Genomic DNA, 27,370 nt, shown 5'->3' on the forward strand with positions numbered 1-27,370 from the left:
CCAACTGATAATGCTGGTCTACAATTTTTGAGAAGTCGTCTGCTTCAGAGATAAAATGTGCTATTTATTATGTATTTTGATGTGCTGAATTCAAATATGACAAAAGAACTGATTGGCTACTGTTTCTAAGATATTTAAGTTTTTACATTTTATGTCTATGTATATTGTGTAGATAGTAGAGTTTTAATCAAAAATTGTAAACCTAGGTCTTTTCATGTGTTTATGGTTGCTTTACATGATAATATTTCACCTGTCCTGTTTATGTAACACTTTAAAAATCAGCAAAAGGGTTATATAAATAAAATTTATTATGAAACAAAAGGCAAAAAACTATTATGTACATAGTTTAGTCCTATTCAGTGTCTACTCGGCGCTTCTTGGCTTGTCTCTTGTATTCATTAAATGGAGCATCTCTTGTCACTGTCCAGCAATAGTCTGCAAGCATTGATGGGCTCCATTTGCCCTGATAGCGTTTCTCCATTGTTGCAATGTCCTGGTGAAATCGCTTGCCGTGCTCGTCGCTCACTGCTCCGCAGTTCGGTGGAAAAAAATCTAGATGAGAGTGCAAAAAATGTATCTTTAGTGACATGTTGCAACCAAGGCTTTTGTATGCCTTGAGGAGGTTTTCCACCAACAACCTGTAGTTGTCTGCCTTGTTGTTTCCGAGAAAATTTATTGCCACTAACTGGAAGGCTTTCCATGCCGTCTTTTCCTTGCCACGCAGTGCATGGTCAAATGCATCATCTCGAAGAAGTTCACGAATCTGAGGACCAACAAAGACACCTTCCTTTATCTTAGCTTCACTTAACCTTGGAAATTTTCCACGGAGGTACTTGAAAGCTGCTTGTGTTTTGTCAATGGCCTTGACAAAGTTCTTCATCAGACCCAGCTTGATGTGTAAGGGTGGTAACAAAATCTTCCTTGATTCAACAAGTGGTGGATGCTGAACACTTTTCCTCCCAGGCTCCAATGACTGTCGGAGTGGCCAATCTTTCTTGATGTAGTGGAAATCTCTTGCACGACTATCCCATTCGCAGAGAAAACAGCAGTACTTTGTGTATCCAGTCTGCAGACCAAGCAAGAGAGCAACAACCTTCAAATCGCCACAAAGCTGCCACTGATGTTGGTCATAGTTTATGCACATCAAAAGTTGTTTCATGTTGTCATAGGTTTCCTTCATATGGACTGCATGACCAACTGGAATTGATGGCAAAACATTGCCATTATGCAGCAAAACAGCTTTAAGACTCGTCTTCGATGAATCAATGAACAGTCTCCACTCATCTGGATCGTGAACGATGTTGAGGGCTGCCATCACACCATCGATGTTGTTGCAGGCTACAAGATCACCTTCCATGAAGAAGAATGGGACAAGATCCTTTTGACGGTCACGGAACATGGAAACCCTAACATCACCTGCCAGGAGATTCCACTGCTGTAGTCTGGAGCCCAACAGCTAGACTAGAGCCAATCAACAATTTTAAGCATCATTTTCGTTCTCAGTGACTCAGAATTAGTAAAGTTTGACTACATTTATTTCAGAAGCATTTTGGCTGTAGAGCAGTGTAATGTTATGCTGAAATAGAGTGTGGAAGTGGAGCTCTTGTAATAAGGAAATTCAGGAACTTGGTTATAGATGTTGACATCCCAGAAAAGGAAGACTACTAATCTTTTTCAGAAGTAGCTCTGGATGAACTTTCTTAAACCTGGCCAAAAAAGCCGTTTATACACACCATTATGCCCATTCCCACTTCTAATAAAAATAATCTAGAACATTTGGAGGGACAGAATCAATAACTTGGAATTATCTTCACTGTCTGTCTGAGACACCTGTGAATCTTGGACTTCACAAAAACAGACTGCTTTGCTGATGAATTAGGGGTGAGTCCTATGATGATACTCAAATAAGTATTACTTACTGTTAGTAGGGTGAGGAAAGAAGTGATCGAGAATATTTGCACCATATTCTGGCTGCTAGAAAATCCTTCACAGCTTATTGTTTTTTATTGTTCAAAGTCAAACGTTGAGAGAATAACAAGGGAATTACTATAGAGACGTGAAACTAAATCATATCCAAGAATTGTACCAGATAGCCTTTCCCTCAATTTAAACTCCCCCCTCCCCCCACTCTTGGAATCCATGTTTTAGCTATTTCTCATTTGATAAGAGCAGCCAGGGAGAGCTGATTTCTTATCTATATGTACCAGCTTCATGGAATTCTCAGAGATACTTATCCAACACAGAACTTAAACCGGTTTAACAAGAAATCATCTTATATTCTAATCATTGCAGCCATATCTCTTTATGCATATATGTGCCCATGCATAGCACACGGTATAATTATGCTGGAATTCCAATTTTGATTTTATTCCACTATTTCGGTTGCTGGTAATTTAAATTTAATTTGAACAAAAAATGTGCGTACTTGATCTCGGACCAAAGGTGAAGTTTAGTGGAGAGTTTGAGTAAAATGTATTCAGCTGCTTCTGAAGTCTGCATGTGTGTTTGAATTATGTGGTTTATTTTAAAAACCTTTTCTCCATATATTGTGTACTCATAACTCAAATGGCTGAATTGACTTCTTATTCCTTAGATTTAAATATCTACAAAACAAACCAAGTTAAAATCAAGTGTAAAGAAATTGTGATTCAGTAGTTTTAAGTATTTAAAGTGGGAAACTTTATATGTTTAGTACTTGATAAGTTTTTTTTGATCAATTTAAATTTTTGAAAAAACTGTGTATGTGAGCCCTTAGTTAGACATGACAGAAGTTAGTAGCCAGATAAAGGAACTTACTAGCAGTACTGATAACCTTTAAGAGAATTCAATGTAAAATGGTATAATTAGTGCATCACTAACACTTAAAAAAAAAAAAATGATCTCTGAAATCAGGAAATGCAGAAGGTTGAAACTTCAATTTTAACACTGGTCCCTTATGCTTTGCCTTCTATAGTATGGTCTCTTGACATCTAGTCATTGTCAAATACAATATAGAAAACAAACTGGAATTTCTGATACAACCTTACATGCAGGAAATAACATTATAGTATATGCACTCTTGACTTGGCTTATATCTCAACAATTTATTTACATTGTTTAGTCTTAGTTGTGCTCAAAGTCTGTACCTTGAAATATATTTTAGAATACTACACAGGTAGGCTCCCATGGTCAAAGTCATTCTATTTCACATTCATAGGTTAAACATCACTAAGCGTAAAATATTATCTTTAACCATTGAAGTGATTTCCTCCTCCTCCCCCAAACTTGGCTTGTTTTGTAGCTTTTACATTAGGCCTTAAATTAAGCCAATTCTGAATGTACTGTAACTTAATGTGTGTATATATGGCTGTATAAGACATTCCAACTCTGTATTGTTTAACAGATTGTTTAGTAGAAAGACTATATTTTAAGGCATAATAACAGAGCTTAGAGAATCTGATTCTTAAATACTTCATTTCTCAGTCTTGATGCAGTAATGTTAGGTTTTTTGCCTGGAATATTTTTGTAACCTCAATGTAGTCATCTTAATGACTACAACTTTTTCAACAAAAATTTAAGTTATAACAATTGAATTTCAACACTTTTCAAGAAAATGATGTTGTAGACAGACCAAAGTTTCATCCATAAAACAAACTTCATCTTCTGTGAGTCTCAAGACTCAATTTCATATCCTATTTCTCTTCATTTAGCTTAGTAGAGGGTAAAGAGCAATTTTGATACAAATGAGGATTGCTTTTCTGACATCCCATGTGTGCCATTATAAACCTAGAGCATTTAAAGTCTTTGTGCTATGCCACTCTACTGTCTAAGGCAATATATAAGCCATCTATAGTGTGATGGGTAAAATCCTGCATCTCCAAGGTTTGCAAAGATAATGAATGGGCTTTCAAACACCTTAATAGATCAGAGCCCAGTCAATTTCAGTGAAGGCTAATACGTAGGCAAAAATCATGAAAATTTATAAAGCAGTGATGTCCATGGTGAATATGTGGCTAGATCCCTAGTTAAACTCCTGTGACAGTCTATGGCAACTTTGTAATCTCGTATATAGATTTTTAAAAAACTAAATTATTTCTAAAAATATTTGGATCTCAACTTCATCAATATTTCACTGCTGGTAAGATCTCGGAGGATTGGTAGATGTGAATGACATTTTTCCAGTGGATACTTTCTTTTAATCAGTTTTCACCATTTTTAGTCTTAGCGGAGACAAAAAATCAAATAAGCAGAGACTGAAATTGACTTTTCCCTTTAGTCCCACCAGTTGCTTCTTTTAGAACAATTATGATATTACAGGCTTGGCTGAGTTGCAGGGAAATTTTGCAGGATGTTGGTCCCCAGACTCTTCCAATCACTTGGAGATTAAATACCAATCATTAATGCAATGGATCCAAGTTCTGGCTTGCAGTTAGCCCCGGCTTGACAATTTAAATTGTTAGACTTATCTGGAGGAGCCCCATCCCTTTAGAAGAGTAGGACCAGAAGGCACAGGAGAAAGCAAACGGAGCCACCCCTCCTTTACCCTCTCTGTTGGATGTTGTGTTTTGAATTAAGAGTTTTATTATACCTGTGTATATTCTAGGGGGTGACTGAGACACCTCCATAATGCCATACTAAATTCAAACACAAGGCAACAAACAGCTGGAGGGCACCAGCCAAGGAGGCCAAGTAGTTTGGCAGGCCAAGCAATGCAGCAGCTGGGTCTGTAAAAAGAACTGCAAGATGAAATGTCAGTGATGCTTATTAACATCCTTATCTGAGGGGAGAAAGGGCCCATCATCCTGTGCTGTGGTGTTGGGTAGAGTTAGCATGAGTCACTGTTACCCAAACAATTCTGAGGCCCATCCTCTCTCCTTTCCCAGGAGGCATTTGCTGATAGTGGAGTGTAGAGAACTTGCACTACTGCTGCATGAGACGTACCTGTTTGGTTAAATAGAGGACTTCAGTCTCCAGGACTGTTAATCCACCATCTCTCATGAACACTAAAAATTACCTGAGCAAATTAACTAAACTTGTGTTGGAGAATTGGACATGCCACAGACCAGAGGAACCCGTCACATGTTAACTCAGACTAGTCAACACTATTTTAATGTAGTAAAAATCTGTTTACATTTGCAAGCCTACGAAGGGCTTTGTGCGGGCAGTCCTGCAGATTAAATGGCTTCTTGGTTGCTGGCAAAATGCGCAGATTTCTGTAAGCTATTAATGAGACTTGATTTTTCACAGGTGTTGCTGAAGGTGCTGTATCAGTACAAGGAAAAGCAGTACCTGGCTCCTAGAGTTCTTCAGCAAACACTGAACTACATCAATCAAGGAGTGTCACATGCTGTGACCTGGAAGAATCTGAAGCCCCATGTTCAAGTAAAACATTTTCTGGGAATAGTCTCTAAATGACCAAATTACTATGTATAAGTCAGTTTGTTTATAAACTCTCTATCCCTACTAGAACTTAAGATGTATGAGTTTGTATTATAGATTGTTTATTGAGAGTTCAGATCTGCTCTGGAGAAGCACATCTTGTTACATTAGCTTAGCTGAAATATTCATTTTCTCTGGTTGAAACAAACACTTGCAATATTTAGGCCCCAGTCCTGCAAAGACTTCTACTTGAGGCTTGTGAGTAGTCCCATTGATTTCAAGCATGTCTCTTTGCAGGATTGCAGCCCTACTAAAGGCTAAAACCCAGATTGGTTGATGCTCCTTATTGTGGACTTGGATGCTCTTTTAAAATGTAAAACATAGAATACATTTTTATTAGTATCATAATGACTTAATACAATGGTGTGAACTGAGACATCCAAATGGAAACTAAATAAGCCCTTACAATATAAATAGGATCCCAAAACAATCATGCAGTTTCATCAGCAGCCCTTTAGCACACTGAGCCCATAGTTAAACTATTGTATTTCTTAATGGATCAAGAATTGTACATATAATGTAACACCGCACAAATTCAGAGTTAATGTCAGCAACAAAATTTATGCCACCTTTACTAGCTTAGTACTCCATTGCCCAAAAGATACACAATGGCTTGCATTGCATTGCAGGTCATCCTTTAATTTGAAACAGTTGGCTCTTCTCTGTTATGACAATGTAATTTTAAAAGGTTTCCATCCCAAGTCTAAAATTGATGTAAAAGAAAAATTTAAATTGTTTTAAAGAGAAGAGAGCAAATGATGATTGATTTAATAGGTTAAATCCTTTTTCTTTGTCACTCATTAATTGCAGGGAATTATCCAAGATGTTATATTTCCATTGATGTGCTATACAGATGCTGATGAGGAGTTGTGGCAAGAAGACCCATATGAATACATACGTATGAAATTTGGTGAGAATTTTAATATTACATACACATTAAAAAAACATAATGCCAAACAAAGCCAGTATTTTTAAAAGTGCATTGTGAAAATAAAGATAACTAGATTTTTTTTTTTCTAAGTGCTGTGCATTTTTCTTAAGTGAGGTGATAGATCAGTGCTTGTCAACATGGCTACAGATACCTTAAATTCAGCTATCTTGGTTCTCAGTGTAGGTGAACAAGGGATGTGTGTGTGTGTGTGTGTGTGTGTGTGTGAGAGAGAGAGAGAGAGAGAGAGAGAGAGAGAGAACACAAGATGTTTATATGGCAGTGCAATAACTTTTTCATAGCTGTGAAAGAGCTAACTTTTAAAATTGCTGTTTTTGTTTTTCTTTAAAAATGCAGTTAAATTTAATCGTTAAAATCATGCATGGCTTACATGCAGTAGCTACATTTCAGATGCTGATCTTTACCATGTGCCAAAATTTCTTATTACAAGGTCAAGTAATTCAACACAAGGCATAAATTCAAGATGGATCTATCTATATAGAGACTAAAGTAGCCATGGAAGTTTTGGGTGTTCTGTTCATTTTTATGTTCATTTCCTCTGGCTCTTCATTGTGTCTTTTGAAGTGTTCCAAAAGTCTTCATAGCCTGTTCAAGTAGGGTATGAAAGTGAAGGAATTGGACCTTCCTGAAGGTACACTTAGGACTTCAGGCTGCTTAGAATCCCGATGGGATGTCCTTTGCCTGAAGGGGATAAACCCCAAAATGTAAACCATATGGCTGTTGACAAGGGTTCTAAAAGCCTCTGAAGAAGGTTGAACAAGAAGAGAATTAAAGATCTAGTTTGTTTTCAACTCGCCCAGTTTTGCCTACTTATTACAGCTAAAAAATATTTTCCCAGTGTAATTAGTGTGATAGACCTTGTGCAGATATAAAAGAAGGTCCTGGCCCCGGGAATCTTATAATCAGACATTTTGTTGTAATGCTAACAAAGGATGGAATGTTTCTGTGCCAGAAAACTCAAGACATGTCTCGTCTTGTCATTTCATAGTTTAATTTTTCTTAGAGATCTGCATTGAAATGCTTGTAATATAAAGGCACGGCTGGGTGACATATCTGAATACTGTTGCTCTTATTTTACATTAGATCTCATTTATTTTAACATTGTGAACTGTATTCAAGGATAAAAATTTATAGCCTATGAAATTTATTTAATAGATGTGTTTGAAGACTTCATTTCTCCTACAACTGCTGCTCAGACATTGTTGTTTACAGCATGTAGTAAAAGAAAAGAGGTAAGCTATTTAAGGATTAGCTTTGGACTAAATGAACCAAATAGTCTTATTTGATATTTTCTGTGCAACTTGCTGAGATATTTGAAACAAAAGATAAGAATCTATTATTAAGGTAGTTGTAAATCTTCCTGCTTAATACATAGGAACTATAATGTTCATAATAATGCCATTATTTTCCAGGTTTTTTTGTACTCACCTGTTGGTATGAGTTTACTCCTTGAGGCTGGATAGCCATATTTGCTAATGCACCCAGGAGTTATAAAATCAGCATGGTGTTTTAGCGATGGCATGAAGCACTGCCTAAACCCAGTCTTTTGTTCAAATATATTTCATTTTTTCTTCAATGTGAGCATTTTAGAGAATTGACAGTAGTACTTTAGAAGACTGGCTAAAGTATTTTTACTAACACAAAGCCCTTATCAAACTAGGTCCTGCAGAAGACGATGGGCTTTTGTTATCAGATCCTCACAGAGCCAAATGCTGATCCTCGTAAGAAAGATGGTGCTCTACATATGATTGGTTCTTTGGCTGAAATTCTCCTAAAAGTAAGTGTACTGATTTCTAGTGGGTCTTCTGGTTCTGTTTCCTTCTCCTTTTCTACTCATCCCCTCCTCCACACCTAACGCAGTATTTAGAATAATCGAGATTAGCTCCCTGAATTTGAAAGTTTTGGTTTAGATGTCATGATACAACTCTTCTAGGGTGGAGCTTAATTATTTGTCTCTTGTACAGTTGCAGACTTCATTATACAAATCTTGCTTTTCCATCTCTTGCAGGAAGCTAGACTTCAAAAACATGCACATATAGTTCTGATGTGTTGACAACAAAGGAATGTGAATAACTGAAAGTTGATTTTCTGACAACATTTATTATAAATTATTTATTTTAGTTTCTTGGAACTGCCATGCTGCCTTTTGATAAACAGTAAATTGCTACATAGGTTCTTCAGTTCCACTTGATAATGAAATTCCTGGTTGTTCATATCAGTAAATTTATTTGATCAGAGAGAGCCTGCTGATTTAGGTATTTCATTTTCTTGTAGAAAACTAGTTGTGTAGCAGGTTTAGCAACCTTCTTTGCTTACGCTAGCAGAGGATGACTTGGAAGAAGCTGATTTCTCTTAAGATGGATCAGTTACAACCACATTTTGAGGTGGTTGCCCTTTCTTCCTTGTCATAAGTAGTTTGTGTTTGGTTAAAATAGAGAGAGAAACTTGCAGAATAAAGAAGCCTTAGTTATCCAAAGATAAGAGATAATTAAAAAAAATTTTTTTTTTTTTTGCACCATGAAGCATTGGTCTTAATCGGTCTTGAACATATAGAATTCTCCTAGTTTGTTTGTTGTGATAGTGAATAGATAGGCTATCTGTCACTTTATGGCATGGTTTTCTTTTTGGTATGTTAAGACATCACACTCTCTCTTTATTTACACTTTTATGTATAAAATAAGATTAACAATAACTCAAATTTTTTTCTCCCACTTCTGGCTTTTATTTAAAAATACCAACTGATGTAATTGCCTTAATATTCTCGCAGAAGAAGATATACAAAGATCAGATGGAGTACATGTTGCAGAATCATGTGTTCCCTCTCTTCAGCAGTGAGCTGGGCTATATGAGAGCACGGGTAAGAATGTATAAGGATTACTTTGTTCACTTGCTGATCTACAATTAAATAGCTACAGTTTTTACTGATTTGTATCATGCTCTAAATTGACAAACTATTTGCATCCCTCCTATAATAAAGTACATTCAAGTTTTAAGCATAAAAGTATTAGTTTCTTAAGATGTAGCAACATATAATTTTAAAATGGCTGCAGTACTGTGTGCATAGTTTTTCCTCTGTGTCTAGTGGTATGGTCCATTTGTGTTTTGCATTTAGACCAGACTGCTCACGCAAAACCTGTGGCCAAAGATGAACTTGAGATCATAGTACTGGTCTAGTGATGTCTAAAAGACAAACCTACCACTGTCCAGCCTCCAAACTCTCAAACATCTTTATTTTTAAAAGTTCCTAGTATTTTAGTTAATAAATAACATACGTAGTACTAATTAATTATTTGTTATTTTCTTGGAGATCTGACAATCCACAAGTGTCGTTAAAACAACCACTTTCTGAAGTTGTTAGATGCATTTTTTCGCAGGCTTGCTGGGTCCTTCATTATTTCTGTGAAGTTAAATTTAAGAGTGACCAGAACCTCCAGACAGCCCTAGAACTCACAAGACGATGTTTGATTGATGATAGGGAAATGCCTGTGAAAGTGGAAGCTGCCATAGCACTTCAGGTTTTGATCAGTAATCAAGAGAAAGGTACACTCTTTTTTGTTAAAGTTAGAGAAAATATCTCTGTAACATTTCTAAAGAAGACATAATTTAAGCAGAAAAGATATAATGCACTATTTTCATGAGCTAAGCACTAATATACTACTATCAGAATTACCTTCTGGGAGATTTGTTTTTATCGTCCATTGATAGTAATTTGCCAGCTGTGGTTAAAACAAGTGGAGTGCTTGACATAAGTAATTTTTGGACAAGGAAACTTCTGTTGTGGCTCAGCAAGCATAGGCCTGGGCTACACTAGCAGGGGGGTTCAAACTAAGATACGCAACTTCAGCTACGCAAATAGCGTAGCTGAAGTCGAAGTAACTTAGTTCGACTTACCTGGCTGTCCTCACGGCAGTGAGTCCACTGCCGCGGCTCCCCCATTGACTCCACTTACTCCTCTTGCCAAGGTGGAGTATAGGCGTTGATTAGTGGATCGATTTATCGCGTCCAGACAAGATGCGATAAATCAATCCCCGATACATTGAACACTACCCACCCATCCGGTGGGTAGTATAGACGTACCCTTAGAAAGAAACATAACCTGTAGTATATAATTGCTCTATTGCTGAATTCCCAGCTACTGTTCAGAGTCTTGTAATAGTTATGTGCTGTTAACAGTTTTTTGCTGTATACACTTAATTTAATATGAAGTGTTTCATGTTATCATAGTGCTTTGTCTCTCTCTATTGGCTTAGTTGTATGAAAAATATATTTAGATTATTATGTGTTAAATATTTCAGTAGTAGTAAAGTGTGAATTTCTAGTTTTCTTAAACTGATACAATAATTTTTATAAAAAGAATGTAAGAATCAACAATTGGTGTTTTATTTCCACTTTGCAGCTAAGGAATATATTACACCATTTATTAGACCTGTAATGCAAGCTCTGCTTCATATTATAAGAGAGACTGAAAATGATGATCTTACCAATGTGATTCAGAAAATGATCTGTGAATATAGTGAAGAGGTTACTCCCATTGCAGTAGAAATGACCCAGCATTTGGTAAGCCTGTTTGGTCACTTTGCACTTGAGAAGTTTGTTAAACATGAGGGATTTTGTTCCTTATATTTAACATGGTTTGTCATTTGCCAGCTGATTTTAGACTAGGCCATTTAAACACAGTAATGCCGATGTTTTGCATGCCTTGTGTTGAGAAGCTGCTGTGTTCTTAGCACAATAAGCAAATGTCTTCCATAGAGAAATAGTAGTCCTGATTTTAGCTGTGATAACCCTTCACAGCACACTTCAGAATCAGATTAGAGTAAAAAGTCTTATTGACCTCATTACTAAAGTTATTAAAACAGAAATTTAGTAGTAGTTTCTTGGTAGCAAATTGGGGGTGCCAGTAGTTGGATGTTTTAGGCTAAATTAGTTGCATCTGAAAATACCTGTTGTGTTCTTGGGACATCCACATATCATACGTTGTACCTGTATTTTCATAAGTACAGAGGCCAGGCTGGTGCTGATCTCAAAATCAGGCCCTTAATGTTTAGGTTTTATGGTCTATAATGAACTTGACTTTTCTGTTTCTTCTAAATTAGTGATACATGTACAATAAAAGCAGCAGAGAATCCTGTGGCACCTTATAGACTAACAGAGGTTTTGGAGCATGAGCTTTCGTGGGTGAATACCCACTTCGTCAGATGCATGTAGTGGAAATTTCCAGGGGCAGGTATATATATGCTAGCAAGCAAGCTAGAGATAACGAGGTTAGTTCAATCAGGGAGGATGAGGCCCTGTTCTAGCAGTTGAGGTGTGAAAACCAAGGGAGGAGAAACTGGTTCTGTAGTTGGCAAGCCATTCACAGTCTTTGTTCAGCCCTGAGCTGATGGTGTCAAATTTGCAGATGAACTGAAGCTCAGCAGTTTCTCTTTGAAGTCTGGTCGTGAAGTTTTTTTGCTGCAGGGTGGCCACCTTAAGGTCTGCTATAGTTGGCCACGGAGGTTGAAGTGCTCTCCTACAGGTTTTTGTATATTGCCATTCCTAATGTCTGATTTGTGTCCATTTATCCTTTTCCGTAGAGACCATCCAGTTTGGTACAATAATCCACTTTACTATGTGGTACATAACTACTAATTCTATTCAGTTTTAGAATCAGTCAATTTCTGTTTTTGTAAACTGTTGAGTTATGCCCTGAGCTCTGTATTGTAAACGATACTCCTTTATATATAATTGCAAATCTACTATATTCATATACAGATAAACCTTGATTATTCAAATGACTTTAGACAGTTTCAGAATTAAGAAATTTGAGATTTTGGAAAATGCGAAGTTTGGAAAAACAAAATTCTGAGCTTGAGGGATATTTCAAATAGTTGGTGTTCACCTGTACTGATTTTTTTTAACCACACAGTATCTCAAAAGTTCAGCGTACAGTCTCAAACTTGTGCAATAGTCTATCCCCAAGTATACCCTTTTTAATTAACTACCTGAGTGACACTTATCTGGGATTTTACTGTTACTGTTCAGGCAATGACATTTAATCAGGTCATTCAGACTGGACCAGATGAAGAAGGCAGTGATGACAAGGCGGTGACAGCAATGGGAATTTTGAATACCATTGATACACTCCTCAGTGTAGTTGAAGATCACAAGGAGGTAAGGAAAAACTCTTTCAAAGCAATTAAATGCCTTTAAGATGCTGGAAAATAGTTATTGTGCACTGAATAAAAATCCAACAATATGCTTTCTGTCAATGTTTTAAAATCCTTTTAGTTAAGCTTATTTACACCTGCACACACACACACAAAATCATAACTGTTGCATGTACAAGCTAGGAGCATAAATATTTAAGATCTTGGACATCTTAACAGATTTCTGTAGCAGTCCAGATATTTGGCATAATTCTTGTGTACCAGCAGATGGAGGCAGTAACCGCTAAAATTGAGTGATGTCATTTGCTCAGTTTGTCTGTAGCATGTAACAGTCTTGTCAGCTGTACTGAGAAATGTCTGACTTGATGCCATCTACCCTTGGAGGAAAATAGATGCGTCAGTAATAAACATACAATACTGAGGCCATGCGCTGCTGATGTATCAGTTTGCTGTCTGCCATACAGCAAAGTATTGGGAAATCGGTATAAGGCCAAACTCAGTGTAGGGGGTTTTCTTTATCGACTTTTCCATGGTTGGCGCTTAAAACTTACACAGGCATATCTGTCGGTCAAGGGTATGAAAAATGTTCACTCTTGAAAGACATAGCTCTGCCAACCTAATTCCCATTACAGACAGGGCTGACCTAATTACTGCCTCTTGAGGAGGTGGATTACCTACACCAAGGGGAGAAGCCCTCCTGTCTGCATCAGTAGTGTGCACTGAAGCACTGCAGTTGTGCTGCTGTACGGCTGTACCATTTTAAGTGTAGGCATACCGTGAAGAACCACAGCAGTGCAACTGCATCTGTTCCACCCTCGTGTAGCATAAACATACCCTGCAGCAACACTAGGAGGCTCTGTTAGCATAACTATGCCAGCATAGGCTCTGTAGTGTACACACAGCCTTAATCTGTGTTGTAAAATACTCCAGCAAAGATCGATGAAGCTACAATACTGAGTGTTATGCTACTACAGCTACTGATTTTCTGATAAATGTTTTAGTTCCATGGTGCCTAAACGGCTTGGTAATAAATATGTTTTTAAAGTTCCAGTGGTCTTAGTTAGGAAAATATACTAAAGGTATGCCTATATTGCAAATAAAAACTCACAGCTGGCCCATGCCAGCTGACTTGGGTTCGGGGTAAGAGGGTGTTTAATGGTGCTGTAGATGTTCGTGCTTGGACTGGAGTTTGGGTCATGGGAAGGTCCCAGAGCTCAGGCTGCAGCCTGAACCTGAACCTCTACGCTGCAGTTAAAAAGCCTCTTAGGCTGAGCTAAGTCAGCAGCCGCAGGTCGCCACAGGTGTCTAATTGCAGTGTAGATGACACACAAGTCTTAAGGTACAAAGCTCATAACATGATGCTGCCAAATAACAAACCAAGGGACATTCTGATTTCTTAACTAATTTACTGTTGTGCTATATATATTCATTTATTATGTTTTTATGGGGACTAAAAATGTTACTCAAAAACTAAATTAAAATAAGAGTAAGTATAAGCAAAGACATCCCTAAATGAGATTCCTTCAAGATCCAAAGAAGAATGGCGTTCCAAGAAAAAGATTGCGTTAAAGAGAGCCTGACGGATTGTTCGCTATAATGGTGCAGTTATAATACATGTGGTGTTCAAGAGATGTAATTTTTGTGTTGTTTGTTAGGTGACACTCTAGTAAAGGTAGTTTACAGAATTTTATTTTAAAACTTACTTTAAAACAGTTTTTACATGTGCTTGAAACTAATTTAAACTTTCTCTTTCAGATTACCCAACAATTGGAAGGGATTTGTTTGCAAGTTATTGGAACAGTTTTACAGCAGCATGTTTTAGGTATGTATCTCCTTGTTTGTGTTAATTATTTGTCTGTCATTAGCATTAAATTTAATAAAGTGCTACTTCCATTTTAGAATTCTATGAAGAGATCTTTTCCTTGGCTCACAGTCTGACATGTCAGCAAGTCTCTGCACAGATGTGGCAGCTTTTGCCTCTTGTTTTTGAAGTTTTTCAGCAGGATGGCTTTGATTACTTTACAGGTAAGAAATCCTAATAAAAAATTATGTCCTAAGATTAGTGGGTTTGATATATTTGTTTTGGGGCATAAATGAAATCTTAATTGCAATTTAACCAATGTTCAGAACAGAGTTATATTTGCTATACATTATTTTGACCAAAATAGTTTTGCTTAAGCCATCTTTGTAACCAGGTTTGTCAGGTGACATCCTACTACAGTAGCCAACACCATGTTTAACTAGCTTACAATAAGCCTGAAAGCTGTATATTAACAGCTAGTGTTGTAAAAAAATAACAGAAGGGCTAACTGATTATTCTTGTTTAATAGATATGATGCCTCTCTTGCATAATTATGTAACTGTCGATACAGACACACTTCTGTCTGACACAAAATATCTTGAAATGATCTACAGTATGTGCAAAAAGGTAGGTAGACTCCTTCTGTCTAAAACTTACTGGCTTATGGAAAAAAATATTTTGTACAAATGTACTTTCTTTTACAGCAATAGACTTTCAAACTGGAGATTTTTAAATTGTACCCTTCTGATATATGATGTTTGGTATTTGCCGTGACTCTGCAAGGAGCAGCAGCTGAAAAAAGGAAATTACCAAGTCACTATCAGGGGTTTAGTTAAAAGAACGCCCCGCCCCCCCGAATAAGTTGTGCATGACATAAGAATATTAGACATTATGCACAAGCAGGACTGGAGTCAGTTGTCTTTTTATTGCATTATTTGTATTACAACAATGCCTAGAGTCCCATCTGTAAATGGAGCTTTATTATGCAGACATGTAGTAGGAGATAGTGCCCCAAACAGATTAAATCTGAATAGACAAGATAAATAACGTGGGAAGGGAAACAGGCATAGAGAGATGAAATTACTTGCCCTGGACCACGCAGCAGATTTGTGGTAGAACTGGGTGTAGAACCTTGTTCTCATGACTCCTGGTTCACCATCTTTTCCGCTGGACTACACTGCCTCTCAACGTTTTCCATCCTTTGCATTCTCACTTCAATTTTGTCAGTATAGCTAGATGCCAACTGATTGGCATTTTAATCCTATCAGCATGTGGGGGTTTAGAGCGTTCTTTGTAACCTTAGCTCTAGTTAGTCTAGGGGAATGAAAACCTTCTCAAATGCAGTTAGTTTTCTCTTCCAGACTTGTGTATTATATATGTAAGTTTTGTTGTCTGTACTCTGCACCAAGTTTGCTCTTTAGATCTGAGTGCTCACATTATTTCCTTTGGTTGATTCTGTGATTGGAAGTGTTTGAATTTTGTTGTGAATAACTTATGTGAAGAGTTACAGCCCTTTCTGTGTTTGTGAATTAGCTGCAGACAGGTTGATTTTTCATCTGTTTATTTTGTAATTGAGCAGTTTTTTCCAACAAACTTCATCTTAATTGTTTGTGACCTGGTCTTTGTCAGTTTTTACTACTTGTTGTTTTCTATTAGTGCCATGTGGCTAGTCCTAGATTTGTATAGTATTTTCTGGTCCCTGGTTGGACAATACAAATGTTATAAACAAGCTTTGTAAAATTTTATGTGAATTGTTCAGATAACTATTCAGTGAATCTTTTGCGCAAATAAATGTTTTCAAAATGGCTATGAGCACTTCTTATACAAGTACTCCTATAAACTTTGTATCTACACTAATATTCAACAATTTTGCAGAACGAGTAGATAGTTGTTAGCTGCAACTATTTTTTTGCTCAACTTATATATCTCCAGTTATGATCCAGAGCCTTTGTTGTAGTTTATTCCCTTTTATTTCTCTTCTTCACTGATGAAAGCTGGAAATGGCACTCTAGTTTTTATGACACTAGTATTTTAATAGAGCTCTTAATTGTAGATGGACTTCTCAGATTAAAACAGAATATCAAAAACAGCTTTTACCCATAAGCAGAAAACTAACAGTAGTCTGTTTTTCAGGTCCTTACTGGTGTTGCAGGAGAAGATGCAGAATGTCATGCAGCAAAGCTATTGGAAGTCATCATTTTACAGTGCAAAGGGCGTGGCATTGATCAGGTTAGTAACATCTGCTTGCCATCTTAAAATCATGTTACAAAATCCACCATGTTTCAGTGAAACTAACAGAATCTGCTGAGATATACTCCAGAGGTAGAGTGCGTCTGACAATCTGAAACACTTCCATGCATGAGGGAGTACGGTTTAAGAGCAGACTACCTCTTTTAGCTGTTGGATTCAATTCTGTAATACACTGTAGTGCATACACAAGGGAAAGATTTAAAGATGAGCCACATGGCAGCCCAGAATGAAGAAAGAGGGTGAAGCCCATAGCATCCCTACTTCTACTGGCAAAAAAGCACCATCTGTAGGGAGGCAAGAATTTCTTGAGATTGTCTCTTACTGGAATCAGTGAGAGAAATCATTCCTCCCTCATATATACTGGACAAACATATGGCTGCTAGGAAGTAAAGGTACAAGACCAATGTAATATTTGTAGAGTTTTCCTGAAGATTCTAGTTCTTAATTTGTCTGAAGGTAAACTTAATCCGTGTTGAAATAATACTGCTAACCTTCTGCTCAGGTAAGCAGGGAAACTACTCTCCCCCTTCTGCTAGATATCTTGAGTTACATCCCGTAATGCTGTTCTCCGCTATTAATAACTGAGATTACTATAGTAAAAAGTCAAAGGTGTCTTGTTTTTTTTTTTTTTTAACATGGGAAGTGACTAAATCTGTTTTCTGGAGTTACTGATGTTCATATTCTATTTACACCAGCTAGTTCTTTTTTTAAAAAAAGAAACAAGATTACAGAATTATTGGAGAATTAAACATACACTTAAATATATTTAGTATAGCTGTCATGGGTAATATTACAAACCAAAGTACTACGTATAGGTTTACTCACGGTTAATGATGTATTGCATTTATGTTGGCTTGACTTCTACCACCAATTTTAACACTGAAGTTGATATCCTTGCATTACAGTCAAACCTCACAATAACGCGCCCTGCCATAATGCGAAATAGCATATAACGTGATCATAGGTTGGCTCCCCTTTAAGGCATAATACAGTACTGTACCAGTGGTCCCCAACACCATGGCAGGGGAGAGAAGCTGCAGCCCCGCGCCTGCCGGGGACAGAGAACTCCAAGGCTGTGAGCGCCAGTGCTCCCTGTCCCCAGCAGGTGCGGGGCCGCAGCTTCTCTCTGGCTTCTCCGGGGCTGCGGGCGCCAGTGCTCTCTGTCCCTGGCAGGTGCGGGGCCACGGCTTCTCTCCGGCTTCAAGAGGAGCCATGGCCCCGCACCTGCCGGGGACAGAGAGCAGTGGCGCCCGCAGCCCCAGAGTTTTTTCTGTCCTCGGCAGGCGGGGAGCCATGGTTCCTCTCCCCTGCCGGGCAGTAGGCCCTAGGGGCCCTAGGTGGCGCACATCAATGCGCTGCGTTGGGGACCACTGACAAACTGACTGGCTTGAAACCCGCTATACTGCGACCCCACATTTAGCGCGATGGAAGTTTTTGGATCCCAAACATCGCGTTATAGTGGGGTTTCACTGTACTTTTTTTTTTTTTTTATTTATTTATTTCATCTATGTGTATAACCTCAGGTATATTTTGTGCACCAGACTGCTTATTCAGTATTATGTGCCATTCTGCAACCGTACCTATGAAATACAGTTGTTAAAATGATATAACATGGAATAATTGTGTGTGTGTGTGTGTAATTAACTTTTGTTTCTGGGGGGCAGGGTGGTGTTTGATCCATTAAAATACTGAGTTTATAACGGTTCTATCTCTTCCAGTGTATACCTTTATTTGTGGAAGCTGCATTAGAGAGATTGACCAGAGAGGTGAAAACAAGTGAACTGCGAACGATGTGCCTCCAGGTTGCCATAGCTGCTTTGTATTACAACCCTCATCTGTTATTAAATACCTTGGAAAATCTTCGTTTCCCCAATAACGTGGAACCTGTCACTAATCACTTCATCACACAGTGGCTTAATGATGTAGACTGTTTCTTGGGGTAAGCTGCACTCAGTTTGAAGACTGCCAAGTGTAGTCTACCACTTATTTTCTATTTTTAGAAATTGGAAATAAGTAGATTATAAAATGTTGTTTTTTATTTTAGACTTCATGATAGAAAGATGTGTGTGCTGGGCTTGTGTGCTCTTATTGATCTGGAGCAAATACCACAGGTTTTAAATCAAGTTTCAGGACAGATCCTGCCAGCTTTTATTCTTTTATTTAATGGATTGAAAAGAGCATACGCTTGCCATGCAGAGCATGAAAATGACAGTGATGATGATGATGAAGCTGAAGAAGATGAGGAAACTGGTAAGGAAACTGAAATAGTACTGCTAAATTTCAATGTCTCGTGTCCCCTCCATGTCTGACAGACTCTAGCACATTGAGACAGCCAGCCCCTGCCTGTAATTCTCCAGAGTCCTCTACCTCCATAGATACAGCTAAAGCTGGGGCTTTGGAGCTTCTTTTTAACCCTTTTATGGACCCGTTTGGCAATTTTCCTAACTGGAGCAGAAGTAAACCTTTTTTTTTTTTTTTTTTACGGCTGAGATTCCTGGGCTGCTTCTCTCCAGGGTTATCTTGGACCAGCTCTTTTTATAGACATCTCCTGCTTCCCAGGGGGTTATTGCTGGGACAGACCATTCCCCCTTGCATCTATTTGAACCACCAGTGAAGGGCACAGAAAGAGAGCTGCAGGTGGACCTCTTGTTCCTCCGCACTAAAGGTGTGCTACAGAGTGTCCCATGTTCTGGTGCTTTGAATCTGTATCTGAAACAGCACCTTTTTCCTGCCTGTTCTAGCATAAATAACCTCCACCTCATCAGCTGTCTCCAGTCTGTCCAAAAATAATCACCCTTTCCAGTCTCTCTGATCAGTCTTCCTCCTCTTCAGATCTCTTCTTTGTCTTTCTGCATTAAGTTCAAACTTCTGCACAACTTTTGCCTGTGTCCGCATCTATAATCTCCACCTCTCCCCATGCTCCTGCCTGAACTATTTAGATGCTAAATTCCTTGGGGTTAGGGACCATGTCTTGCTTAAATTTCTGAAGTGCCATGCAAAATTTGCCACATAAGTGTTTTTATTAATAACTAGTTTCTTGTGGCAGCAACATGTTCCTTTTCTGCTGCTCAGAAGATAAGGAAAGGGGCCACAAAGGAAAGTGTGGCACTGGTAGAGATGGAGAGGAGTGGGCCCTTTTGTGTGAAAACACATTTTTATTGATTCCATCACTGATCAGTATAACCAAAATCCTATATAAAGAAGAAAATTTGATTCTGAAGATAAAAATCTCATTGCTTTATATGTAAAAGAGTCCTCTTTTGTGACATTCGCCTTACAGAGGAATTGGGGAGTGATGAAGATGATATTGATGAAGATGGACAAGAATACCTAGAGATTCTGGCAAAACAGGCAGGAGAAGATGGAGACGATGAGGACTGGGAAGAAGATGATGCTGAAGAGACTGCTCTGGAGGGCTATTCAACAATTATTGATGATGAAGACAACCCTGTTGATGAATATCAGATATTTAAAGCAATTTTTCAGAGTAAGAACTGTATTTCGTCTGGTAGCTGACAATTACATATTTTTAATTCAATTTTAATTTGTTTTTGGAAAATTTAAGTACATAATGAATTGTCCTTTGTCACAAATTATTAATTTAGTTCCCTCCCTAGAGAGAGAAGTCAGTGTGGCTTCCAGGGTGGGAGAAGGGAAAGTTGAAAGTATTTAAAGAGATGAACATTTTTTGAGGCATTTTCATTGCTTTTTAGAACACTTGTATCTGTTTCTGAAATACCAATTTTAAGATTTCTTGTATTCTTAGTATTGCCTCTTCTTAGGGGGACACCAAGTCAAAATACAGGCTGGTTTCTGATTAAGGTGGCAGTGAGAACAAGTTTTGAATGATGGAATATTCTAACGAGATGAATTGTCCTTTTTTCTTTGTAGCAATTCAGAATCGTAACCCCGTTTGGTACCAAGCTTTGACACATGGTCTTAATGAAGAACAAAGAAAACAGTTACAGGACATAGCAACTCTAGCAGATCAAAGGCGGGCAGCCCACGGTACCTTCCCATTCATACTTTATAGCATTTATTACTTTTTACTATTTAAATATTGATATGCTCGGCGCTTCACAAGACATGCAATACAGACAGACCCTACTCAAAAAAGCTTACATGTTAACAAAACATTAAACAGTGTGTGTGTGGGTTGCTCTGGGAAACCCAAAGGGGAGAGGATAATTAGTGTGTTTTGAATAGTTCAGCATTAACTTACAGCTTAATATTTTAGCTTTTGATAATGTAACAGTCAGTATTTTTGCTTAAAATTGTTTACTGAATAGTGTTCTCTCTCAAAACATATTGGAGGTAGTTCAAACTTGCCCACAAGGCTCTCGGCCCTTCTGTACTTCTGTCTGTTTCTGTGCCTCCAGTGATGCAAACAAAGTAATGTCTCTGTTCCCACCATTGTAGTCTTAACTTCTAAAGCTGATGAGGAGAGTAGGCAGCAATAAGCAGAACTTCCATGGCTTTGCTCTCCAAACGGGGACCTCCTGCCAAGCTCCTTTGTTTTGTTTGTTCTCTCCTCCCCCATCACAATGGAGCCGGCAAATAGGACAAGCTGAAGACCACAAGGTGCTCAAAATACAAGGAGACCTCTCAGGAGCTGGAGGAGTGAAGCTCTAGCACAGTTGCTCTCTGCTAGTGAAATCTCACTCTGTATTTTGTACTCCACAGTCTTGTAACCAAGGTTTACCTTTTCCACCCTGCTCCCTGAATCTCCAGTGCCTCACAAGCTAACAGTCTTCCTTTAGCTAATACAAAATCTCAACACATGACATAAACAGTCTGGCACATTGTAAAGGTGAGCGGTGGTGCCAATAATTTAGTAGAGCTGACAGTCTGTAAAGCTCCTTCCTAAATGCCTGGGCCTGAAAGCATCAAGACCATCTATAGCTAGGTGGATCAAGGACCATACTCAGTGGACTCTAGCACATGGCAGCCTGGGGAGCTGCTACCAGAGGATATCTCTAAAGTGGTCACGTGATCATTCATTAACAGGTTTATAAAATGCTACACTATTAACCATCATTCTTCAACACAAGCATAATAGATTAAAGGTTTTAAGATTAGAAAAGGGAGAATATTTTCCTTCTGTTTCTTACTACTTCCTCTCTAGTATGTCTGATTGGGGATAGGTCAAGATCCAGATTGAAAAATCTGTTCTTTTCTTGGACTGTCTTCCTCCATTCTGCCTTGCCTTCAGAAGTTCTTCAGATATACCTTCTGAGTCCGTGTATATAATTAAATAGGCTTGAAAAGTAACGTACTGAATCAGACCAGTGGTATGGCTAGCTCCAGAATCCTGCCTGTCAGCAGCCAGTACCAGTTGCTTGAGAAAAAAGGTGCAAGAAACACAATAAGGAGCTATGGAATAATTACCCCTAGGGAAAGTTTCTTCCTAATCATTATCAGAAGTTAGTTTATGCTCTGAAACAAATTTTCAAACACTTGGGTTTTCAAATGTCTACTATTGGAACTCTGAATGTCTCTATTCATATAAATGTCCAGACCTGCTTTGATTCCTGCTAAACTCTTGGCCTTAATTATACCTTGGGGGAGTGGGCTCCGTATGCTAACTATGCATGTTATGAAAAGGATCATTTTTTAATTTTCCGCTGTTGATTCTTAGCACAAATTAAAGCAACTTTGAGGCTCATGTAATTTACATCAGCTGGTAATGTTTATATGCTTACGTTAGCCAGGGATTGCCCACAGCACAGGATCCTCCAGCTGGGCCCTCTGCCACTGAGCATATGCCCTATGTTGGAGACTGTTAGAATGTAGTCACTGTTGCTGACTGTGTGCCGTGCAGGAATTTCCCTAACTGAACAGCTCTTCAGCCCCTTTGCAGCACTGGAGCAGTGCACAAGGTTCATGGCATGTGCAAAGTTCTGGTTCTCAGTGTTTCCTTGCTGTCCTGGAAGAAGTATTTGTCTGGTCCGAGTGCAGAAGCAGCACAAAGAAATCTGAACTGCCCTTGTTATTTGCAGGAAGAGAGTGTCATAGCTTTCCTACTCAGATCTGAACCTTAGAGTTCAGAAAATAAGTTGCTAGCATGAAATCTCCAAGCTTAATTACCAGCTTGGATCTGATATCGCTGCCACCAGACAGGAATTTCAGTGCCTGCCTCACTCTGGTCGCTCCCCAAAACCTTCCCTGGGGGACCCCAAGACTCAGATGCCCTGAATCTCACCACAAAGGGAAATAACCCCCCTCCTGTTTCCTCTTTACTTCCTTCCAGCTTCCCCTCCTGGATGGCCTGGGACGATCACCCTATTCAATTCCTTGAAATACAACACCGGAGAGATCAAGTGTCTCTCCCCTCACCCAGAGGCTATGCAAATTCAAGCTTAGTCAATCTAACACAAAGGGATCCCCCCCCTTCGTTCCTTAGCCTTAACCAGAGAAAAACTCAAACAGGTCTTAAAAAGAAAGCTTTATTAAAAAAAAGAGAGCGAAAAAACATAAAAATGGTCTCTGAATCAATTGAACAATAACAGGGTCAATTGCTTAAAAAAAAATGAATAAACAGCCTTATCCAAAAAGAAATTACAATTTAAACATTCCAAATTAACACACATGTAATACAAAAAAAAACAATCTAAGTCTATTGTTTTTCTACCTTGTACTTCACAACTTGAACTGAAGATTAGAAATCTGGAGATAGAAAGATTACTCTCAGAGCCAAAAGAGCACAGAGCAGAGTCCACAGACAAAAGACAATACCCAAGAAATTCCCTCCCTGAGCTTTGAAAAATCCGGTTTCCTGATTGGTCCTCTGGTCAGGTGTTTGGTTCCCTTGGTTAACCCTTTACAGGTAAAAGAAACATTAACCCTTAGCTATCTGTTTATGACAGAGAGGCACCATTCAAATGTGTCTGATCGGGAGAGAGTGTCTCAGAGAGAAAATAATCAGACAACTACTCTATGTTGTGCCTTTGATCTATACCAGGCCTTGATTTGTGTGTGCATTGTAACTTGTGAAAAGACACACCAAACCTGTGTAATTTTTTAAAACACATGGAAACTATAGGACCAGTCAGCGTGGTCAGAGTTCAGATGTAACATTGGTCCCTTCAAGATGAGGATAGAGAGGAAGGTAGCTGAGACTGAGAATTAGAACTGGATAAGTGGAATGTAGAGGGGATGTTGAATAATTTAAGTGCTTTTTGTTTTTTATAGTTTGCACCAACCTATGCAGCATAGCAGCCTTAACTGGAAGGAGAGAGTTTATTTTTTGTGTGCAGAGAGAACAACTTCCCCTCCTCGTTGTTCTGTTTGTATTTCCCCTCCTACTGTTGAATTTTGGAAGACCAGTGAATTTTTCATTGACATTCAAATGGTGCTTATTTAGTACAAGTGCATTTTTTTTTTTTTTTTTAGTCACTTGACTGACTGGTCTCTAGAGTATCTCTTGTTAAACAGACAGCACTAGAAGTTCAGTAGCAGTCCAGTGGCCAGACTTTCAGCTGTGTTTGACTCCTATTTAAAGAACACATCACACAGGAAGTTCTTCATTTATAAAATGTAATTTTTTTTGAATTTTTAGTATTAATATTTTCAGTATATATTTTTAATCATAGTAAAATCTATTGCCAAGATTTTCAAAAGTGACGAGCAATTTTTGGGTGCCCAATGAAGACATCTTAAAGGAATCTGATTTTAGAGGGTTGCTCAGCAGGTGCATTTTTGGGTGTCTCAAGCCCCCAAAATTTGAGGCATTCACAAATGCTACCCACTCACAGACAGATTGTAATACTTACATTCTTTGATATCTTACATTTTACTAAAATATTTTTGTCTTTCAGAGTCCAAAATGATTGAAAAGCATGGAGGATACAAATTCAATGCTCCAGTTGTGCCAAGTTCGTTCAATTTTGGAGGCCCGGCCTCAGGAATGAATTGAATTATCATTTTTCCTGCTACTGTGTGATTGTAGTGAAGAGCTTGTGTTCCTCCCAGTAGTGGTTCCAGAACTGGTTCATGTTATCTACAACTCACTCTAAACGAATTGATAAATAGATTGGACAAAAAACAAAACAAAACCCAGGAAGTGGGACCTGATCATGCAACCTAATACTGGAAAGCAAACCAGAGGCTTTTTGAAGATAGGAAGAACCTGACTTTAAAGCTTCAAATGACACAACTGTGGAAATCTGAAATCAAGAGGGGACGTCATGAAGGCAACTTTTCTTTTTCTGAGGAAAAAATAGGCATGGGCTGCAGGACTATTTAAAATGTCTCATTTACAGTACAAACTAGAAGGCTGATTTAATTTTTACACTCGTGGCAGTCTGAGTATTTGCCCAATTTCCTTCCCTGTTCCTCTTCTCTATTGGGTGTTTATTCTTTTAATGTATATAAGATAAGGTAATCGGATAGCCTTACTTAATTGTCATCATTTCCATTTATCAAGATTGTTCATATGTAGAATACTGGACACTTATCGTAGCACTACATAACTGGTAAATCTGTAAATGAATTAGCACTTTCATATTGAAACAAGCCTGCTAGCCTATGTACAAAAATAGCAAAATGTTTGCTGTTTATAAAAAAAAAAAAAAAAAAAGGATGTAATGGGGAAAATAATTTCAAGTTTTAATTTAAAATTAACTAGCAGTTTTGTACCTGGTGACTTTGTGGTGCAGTCACCTCTGGTTGTGACTTGAATTCGGTTATGTAAAAAGGGGTTAGTGATATTTCATTGCTGCTAAAAAAAAAAAAAAAAAAAAAAGGCAACACCCTCTGTGTCCTTTGTTTTTCTTAAAGCTCTCAATGTACAAGTGGAAATTTGGAGACAAAATCGTAATGTAAGCACTGAGAAACATTATCTTCTCTGAAGCATGTAAATTGGACATGAAATTCTGCTCTTAAAGAGTTTATTGAAGTGTGTGGATGAAACATCTATATATGCAATCTATTAAAAAATTAATTCGGCTACCTTGGGCTTGATATATGATTGCAGTTTATTCCTAAGTTTGTTTCCAGCAACCGGTAGTGGCTTTAACCACTACATTTCCTTCCCTCTTTTTGCACTCCCAGCATTAACATGTGCTCTTGTTTGCCTGATCCAGATGGGATGTTTGAGGTTTCACCAAGCTTTCACTTTTGAAGCCATAATTTCCCCCTTCATCTCCAGCTGTTATAGTACCTCGTATTTTAGCTAGAAAGGCAAAATAAAGTTCCCCCTGGGACCACTGTCAAAACCACTCTATTGAGAAACCAGCAGCAAGATGCTGTGAATGGGCTGGTTTATTGCGCCCTTTTCCTTCTCTGAAAATCTAAATTAACGTTCATTCTTTTGGCTGTTTTTATGTCACCTACTGTTACAACTGATATTAAACAAGCTACCTTAATTTAAATGTAAGCCTCCAAAACTTAAATGCAGGTTCAAATGAACTGAGTTGATATCTGTAAAAAATGAAACTGAAATGCACATATATATATATATATATATATTATGATATTCAAAATGCAGTCTTCAGAAAATTGGCTTGTGTGGTGTGTTTATTTTTTGAGTCAACAGAGCAACAGGTATCCAGAAGTTGGGTTTTCCTTGAGTTTAATCAGTAATAGTTACTACTTTTTGGCTTATCACACAACTGTTCTGAGCAGGGATAATGGACGTTTCACTTACGCCTTCGTTTTGGATTGTCTTTCTCACACAAATCTTTTTCCATGGGCACAAAAACCAGTTCTAATGTGGAAGAGTAGTCCAAGGCTGTGATGGAATGTTTCCTTATCTAAACACTTTAAGGGGATCTGTGTAAGCAGTTTGTGGAATGAAGGAGTAAGCAAGAATGGATATTGCATCTGGTGAAGAAGAGCCTACGGTTAGTCTTGAGCCTGGGTATCCTATATAGAGATGTGGTATGAGAGCCCCTTTATCACTTGCTGATTCCTAAAAAGTTGACTGGCGAAGTACATATTTAAAATAAAACTTCTGAAAATGTGTGTTCATCGCAGGCCTCAAAATGTGTTCTGCTGTTGAGGTGGGAATCTCAGAACTTGATTTTGCTTTTGTGGCAAGGAGATACAAGACATTATTACAGCATTTACTTTCTTGTCCATTCCTGAACTTTGAAAGCTTCCCTAACTTAACATGTTACAAAAAATAAAGTACTGTATTTCTAAACTTCTGCTTGTGGGGCAATAATTTATCTACTTATGCTTCCCAAGTATTTAAAAAGAAAGCTTAGTTTTTGGGTAGGTGAGCATGACAGGATTTGGGTTGCGGGGAGGGAAACTTTGTGTGTGTGTGTGGAGAGGAAATTGAGGGAAAGCCAATGAGAAGCTAGTTTATGGTTATTTAGAGCTTGAATAGTTACATTTCTCAAGTTAATGGAAAATTTCTCTATCTGTGTGAAATAATGCATTCTTGTTTCAGATGATTTCATATGTATCTCAAAAGTGGTGGGAAGGACATCACTTTTCAGGGTGGAACTGGAATTTGCTTTCTCTCAACAGGTACATTAGTATACAGTCCAAAGGAACAATTTAGCATTGGCAAGGTGATGTGCTTGATTACCTAACAAGTTATATTCATCTTTTACTTTTAGTGATAGTCTCATTGTACAATTCAGAACCGACCCCTTTCTTGTGAGAACTTTCATTCTTTTTAATTCTTTAAGCGTGTTGGGGAACTTTAAAACCTGAGTGGTTTTTCTAATGTTGAAATTTTCTATTTGAACTAATATATCTAAACTCCATCTTCACCACTTATCTCACTGCGTAATTCCAAACACACATCTGTAGCCTTAGAACATCTTGGACTCTTGTTCCAGTTACATCACT

The 27,370-nt window shown here is 38.0% G+C and overlaps 1 protein-coding gene and 1 non-coding gene across 2 annotated transcripts in view; both read left to right on the top strand.

The window, feature by feature from the left end:
* Positions 1 to 24,621, top strand: part of IPO7 (importin 7) — a 52,538-nt gene extending 27,917 nt beyond the window's left edge. Inside the window, exons 9-25 of the mRNA XM_032788120.2 lie at positions 5,227 to 5,361; positions 6,229 to 6,328; positions 7,523 to 7,599; positions 8,028 to 8,144; positions 9,135 to 9,224; positions 9,742 to 9,907; positions 10,764 to 10,924; positions 12,392 to 12,520; positions 14,272 to 14,338; positions 14,416 to 14,541; positions 14,847 to 14,944; positions 16,451 to 16,546; positions 18,286 to 18,506; positions 18,612 to 18,817; positions 19,848 to 20,054; positions 20,459 to 20,575; positions 24,385 to 24,621. Coding sequence (XP_032644011.1) covers positions 5,227 to 5,361; positions 6,229 to 6,328; positions 7,523 to 7,599; positions 8,028 to 8,144; positions 9,135 to 9,224; positions 9,742 to 9,907; positions 10,764 to 10,924; positions 12,392 to 12,520; positions 14,272 to 14,338; positions 14,416 to 14,541; positions 14,847 to 14,944; positions 16,451 to 16,546; positions 18,286 to 18,506; positions 18,612 to 18,817; positions 19,848 to 20,054; positions 20,459 to 20,575; positions 24,385 to 24,482 — 2,211 coding nt within the window. The 3' untranslated portion in view covers positions 24,483 to 24,621. The remainder of the gene's footprint in view (positions 1 to 5,226; positions 5,362 to 6,228; positions 6,329 to 7,522; positions 7,600 to 8,027; positions 8,145 to 9,134; positions 9,225 to 9,741; positions 9,908 to 10,763; positions 10,925 to 12,391; positions 12,521 to 14,271; positions 14,339 to 14,415; positions 14,542 to 14,846; positions 14,945 to 16,450; positions 16,547 to 18,285; positions 18,507 to 18,611; positions 18,818 to 19,847; positions 20,055 to 20,458; positions 20,576 to 24,384) is intronic.
* On the top strand, positions 9,414 to 9,595 carry LOC116829356 (small nucleolar RNA SNORA23). Its single transcript, XR_004374716.1, has one exon. It is a non-coding gene; the product is annotated as a small nucleolar RNA SNORA23 (small nucleolar RNA).
* Positions 24,622 to 27,370: the final 2,749 nt, after the last annotated feature.

The sequence above is a fragment of the Chelonoidis abingdonii genome, chromosome 4, assembly GCF_003597395.2.
Source record: "Chelonoidis abingdonii isolate Lonesome George chromosome 4, CheloAbing_2.0, whole genome shotgun sequence".
NCBI lineage: Eukaryota > Metazoa > Chordata > Testudines > Testudinidae > Chelonoidis > Chelonoidis abingdonii.